Source organism: Ostrinia nubilalis, chromosome 24 (genome assembly GCF_963855985.1).
Source record: "Ostrinia nubilalis chromosome 24, ilOstNubi1.1, whole genome shotgun sequence".
Lineage (NCBI taxonomy): Eukaryota > Metazoa > Arthropoda > Insecta > Lepidoptera > Crambidae > Ostrinia > Ostrinia nubilalis.
The window spans coordinates 4,356,271-4,360,849 of record NC_087111.1 but is presented as its reverse complement, the minus strand read 5'-3'; the positions used below and the strand labels follow the sequence as shown (position 1 = coordinate 4,360,849).

At 37.7% G+C, this 4,579-nt stretch overlaps 1 protein-coding gene across 1 annotated transcript; it reads right to left on the bottom strand.

Annotated features, from left to right (window-relative positions):
• Positions 1-305: 305 nt before the first annotated feature.
• On the bottom strand, positions 306-1,629 carry LOC135083902 (uncharacterized). The gene has a single exon (XM_063978656.1). The coding sequence runs from the start codon at positions 1,603-1,605 to the stop codon at positions 808-810; it is 798 nt and encodes a 265-aa protein (XP_063834726.1). The 5' UTR covers positions 1,606-1,629; the 3' UTR covers positions 306-807.
• Positions 1,630-4,579: the final 2,950 nt, after the last annotated feature.

Sequence of the window (4,579 nt, the reverse complement as noted above, 5' to 3'; positions counted from 1 at the left end):
TCGAATATAGAACACGTCCGAGTCTCTATTTTTCCACTCATTCGCATATTCCCTTGATGACAGTGACCTACTTCAAGATCCGCTTTTCACTTCTCATTTTTAAACCAACGTAGATAACACGGGGAATATTTTTATACGTCAGATGTATATGACAAAAAGAAGATGGCTCATGAGTTGATGATTGATCGCGCATAATTACGAGTACACTGTGGGAACTCGTTACTTCGTTTTTTGTGCAGAGAAAGAAATGTTGAATGGTCTTTAGGATTCTGAGGTTCATTGCTTGTTAAAATTAAACACTCGACAAGATTTTATTTTGTAATAACATTAAATAAATCTTTGTGTTCACATTATTATTAATGAGATAAATAATGATTCGTATATTTCAATAATGAATGAATTATATAAATATTCATGACCCCTTAGGATGACATGATTATAAAATACTCATAATATATACAAAAACAGTTCAATATATCTTACATAACACTTATAATATTAAAGCCAGGTACTGGTCTCGATAACCAATAAATAGATTGCTATATCTAGATAATACTAATACAGTCGGAAAAGTCGTATATATGTACATAAGTCTTAGATAAATACACTATGAAAATAGCTACACGAGCGACCTATAAGGTCGAAGAAAATAAATAATGACTATGATATCGAGTGGAATGGCATAAGAAAAAGGACTTAACTAAACACAGTCATAATAAATACAGTCGTACATCACTCTTTCACACGGATAAAGTTGTAAACAATCAAGTGAAATCGCTTAAAGGGGGACGTAAATGTAGGACGCAGCTATTGAGGCTTCTGCGCTGAGTACGCTAAAGCTTGAGCATCCATAGATCTGCCCCAGCCGCCACCGTGGCCGCCACCGCCACCGCCGCTGCTGTAGCCACCGGAGTCCCCACCATAGCCACTAGTGCCGCCGTAGTCATGGCTTGAAGTATGACTCGAAGTGTGGTGAGGGTGGGCCACCACTTCGTAGGTCACATGCTTCTGCTGAGACAGAAGCTTCTTCAAACCAATTATCGCTGACAGCACCAGAGCCAGTTTCCCGATCAACAACGCCTTGCCAGCTATGAGCGCGATCGCTCCAATCGCGAGAGGCGTCAAAGCCATCAGCTTCATAGCCAAAGCCGCCATTAGAGGTCCTAGTAGCTTCGCCGCTTTCTTTTTCTTCCCTCTGCCTTCCTCGGTGTCATCTTCGACGAAATTCGACACTGTATCTTCTAACGCGCGACCTGCACTTGACACCGCATCGATTACATCCGCGCCTTTGACCTCGACCCGCAGAGAATGCGTCTCGAAGTAATTCTTCAACCTGGTAATCGGATCCATGGATCTGGGTGCACCAGTTTCAGCAGGAACATCTGACGCTCTGACCACTGTGACGCCATCGGTCAACGCGAAGGTTTCCTTTTGTCCGATCATCTTGTCCACGAACGAGAAGAATTTGTACTTGAGGCATGTTGTGGAATCCTTTCTGAGGCAGTCTCCGATGCCCTCGATGTCGTTATCCGAGTGGCCTGCCTCTTGGGCGGGCAGAGCGAGGCAGGTGGCCGCGAGCGCGACGAAAGCTACGGTCCTCCACATCTTTCAAATCCGGGTCTCACACTGTGCGCCGGCGTCGGCCGCGTAACTTTATATACCTCTCCGCACCCCTCGCGAGTTGTCCGTTGAAAAAACGTACCGAAAACTCAGAAGGCTTTCTCAGGGAGTAAAAGTAAAGTCCAGGTTTCGTAACGTTGCATTCGTGAAAGCCTCTGTGCGGTCATCGCAAAGGTCATGACTGTAAGGTAACATTACGTTTGTGATGTATTGTGGTTTTCAGTGTCACGACCGCTGCTCGGTTTGTGGCTCTTAATTTTCCCCGTCTTAGGCAGTTCGTTTTTTTTTCAAGTTGTTTATTAAAACTTAATTTAATTTAATATTTGTCGAAAATTTATAGACGACAACTTTAGGAAACGGACAGTGCGGATGTGTGTATTTTAAACAATTTAATTGACAATGAATTATTGGTACAACAAAAAATTTATATTTAATTGGTGTTGCTGTTGGTATTAATATAACTGAAATGCCGCCACTTTTGTTAATTTATTTCAGACCGATTATAAATGCATTTGATTTGTTTTTATTAGGTTAAGTGCAAATTATATTCGCTCTATATTAACTCATACGTAAGTGAACTTCAATCGATAAATCAATACCTGTCATAAATCGATTCCTTATTCTTGTGCAATATTCGATGTGAATTTTTTTTTTCATATAAACTTGATTGATACATTTAAAGCCTAAATTAAAAAACCGGCCAAGTGCGAGTCGGACTAGCGCACCGAGGGTTCCGTACAAACCTGCAAGGTTTACAAAGTTCGTTCATTACGACAATCGAGTCATAACTATGGTATTTTTATTGCAAAATGAAATGCATAACATTACAATGGGGAAAGATGGAGGAGCATAAATTTAAGACAAAGATCTCTTTATCGTTTAAGTAATCCTTTATTTTATAGTATTTGATATGAATTTCAACTTGATAGCTCTACGCGTTCATGAGGAAAAAAGTAATAAGTTTATATTTATTAAAAAATATATATTTTGTAATGTAACTAAAAATTTAAGGTTTTCGGAATTTTTCCTTTATGTGTGCTATAAAACGTTGCTTCATGCCAAATTTCAAGATTCTAGGTCGACTGGAAGTACCCTTTAGGTTTTGATTCCCTTGCGAGTACTTGCGAGTTTCAAAATATGCAGCTTAAATTGCTGTTTCTTTTGATTGCGTTGACATAGAAGTTTGATTTTGTTACAGCTTAAAGGTATTATAGACCTGAGTATTTGGTATGAATTTCAATTTAATACCTCTACGCGTTTATGAGGAAATGGGTAGTAAGTTTAAAATTATTAAAAAAATATATATTATGTGATGTAACTAAAAATTTATGGTTTTCGTAATTTTTTCCTTTATCTATGCTATAAGACGTTGCTTCGTACCAAATTTCAAGATTCTGAGTTCACGGGAAGCACCCTGTAGGTTTTGATTCCCTTGCAAGTGTCGAAAATTTGCGGCATAAACGGCTGTATCTTTTGATTGCGTTGGCTTAGAAGTTTGATTTTTTCACAGCTTCAAGGGACAGTAGACCTGAGTAATTGATATAAATTTCAGCTTCATACCTCCACGCGTTCCTGAGAAAAAGGGTCTTGACAGACGGACGGACAGACGGACAACAAAGTGATCCTATAAGGGTTCCGTTTTTTCCTTTTGAGGTACGGAACCCTAAAAAGAAAATTTAATTAATTCTAACTTATTGTCAACGTGCATTTCCTAATAATAAAACGTACTCTAATATTTTTCTATTATTTTTGTTTAATCTTTATTTATTAAAGGCGTTTGAAAGAAGAGCTTACATATTTCGATTAAAAACCTTTTTTAAGGAGTTAAATTGAACTGTTTGCGAGTAATTAAGTATGAATGAACTTGCCGATACAACTTAATGGAATGTGAACCGGTTCCAAGGGTCAACCACCCTTGCATCATTGCAATTCTGATTACTCAATTTGGCGTAACTGTAAAACTTTTTGGGTTAAACGTGTAATATTAATTTAAAATATTTTGTTAAAAACAGCATAAACTGAAACAACGAATTAGTTATTTGTTTATTGATTTCATCTTTAATGCTATATAAATTGGCATAACGCTAACTTATTGCCATTAGGCATTCTGAGACAGTTAAATTTTAACCAAGCAGAATAAATTACATTATTGAGATTGATGTTAATTATCTTCTTGCTTCTATTCCATTCAAACTGGGAGAAATGGCAAAAACTGTTTAAAAAAAATCCTAAGAAAGTAAGGGAATTCAGAGTTTTCGGAATAATACATTGATGCCCGTTTTCACCATCAATCCCTTATTTTTAAGTGACCCCTATGGTAACACATAACTGGAATTTTGTTTTTGGGACACTTAAAAATTAGGTATTGATGGTGAAAACGAGCAAAAGAGTAATGCTCTTAGTTCTTTTAAATCAATTCAAGTTTCTTTTAATTTGTGTCCCATCTGGGTTTCGAACTCAGGAACTCTGGATTGAGTTCCTGAGAGTGTAGAGTACAGATTAACGCCTTTATTCACAAACGATGCTTGCTTAAGTGGAGCAGCAAATCGAACGCACAGCGAATAGAGCACAGTGATTGGTTCGTGTGTCACTCTGTGCGTCCACCCACGCGCACTGTGAGACCTCATAGTAATGTTTGTGAATACGGGCGTAAGTCTTACTTGCGATTATTATAATCATACCTTATGTAGGTAGTTAAATATTATAATAAATTATAAGGTACAGCTGATCAATCGGCCGAAGGTCAGCGCGTCCCTGAATTTATAACTACTATAGGACTTTAATAGAACTTTCTAACTTTCAAAGTCATCAGACGGGTTCCATGTTGTTTTCTATAACAATTCAGATGATTACTAGCGAGGAGGTTACGGTTAAATCGTTAACTGGTCGGCTAACACGTACGGGAAAGAACTTGCGTAAGTATAAATGAGTTATAATTGTTCTGTAGATTGCCTTTCTT

What these genes read in the sequence shown, in the direction of transcription:
- LOC135083902 (XM_063978656.1), bottom strand. Translation starts at nt 1,605, where the DNA reads ATGTGGAGGACCGTAGCTTTCGTCGCGCTCGCGGCCACCTGCCTCGCT.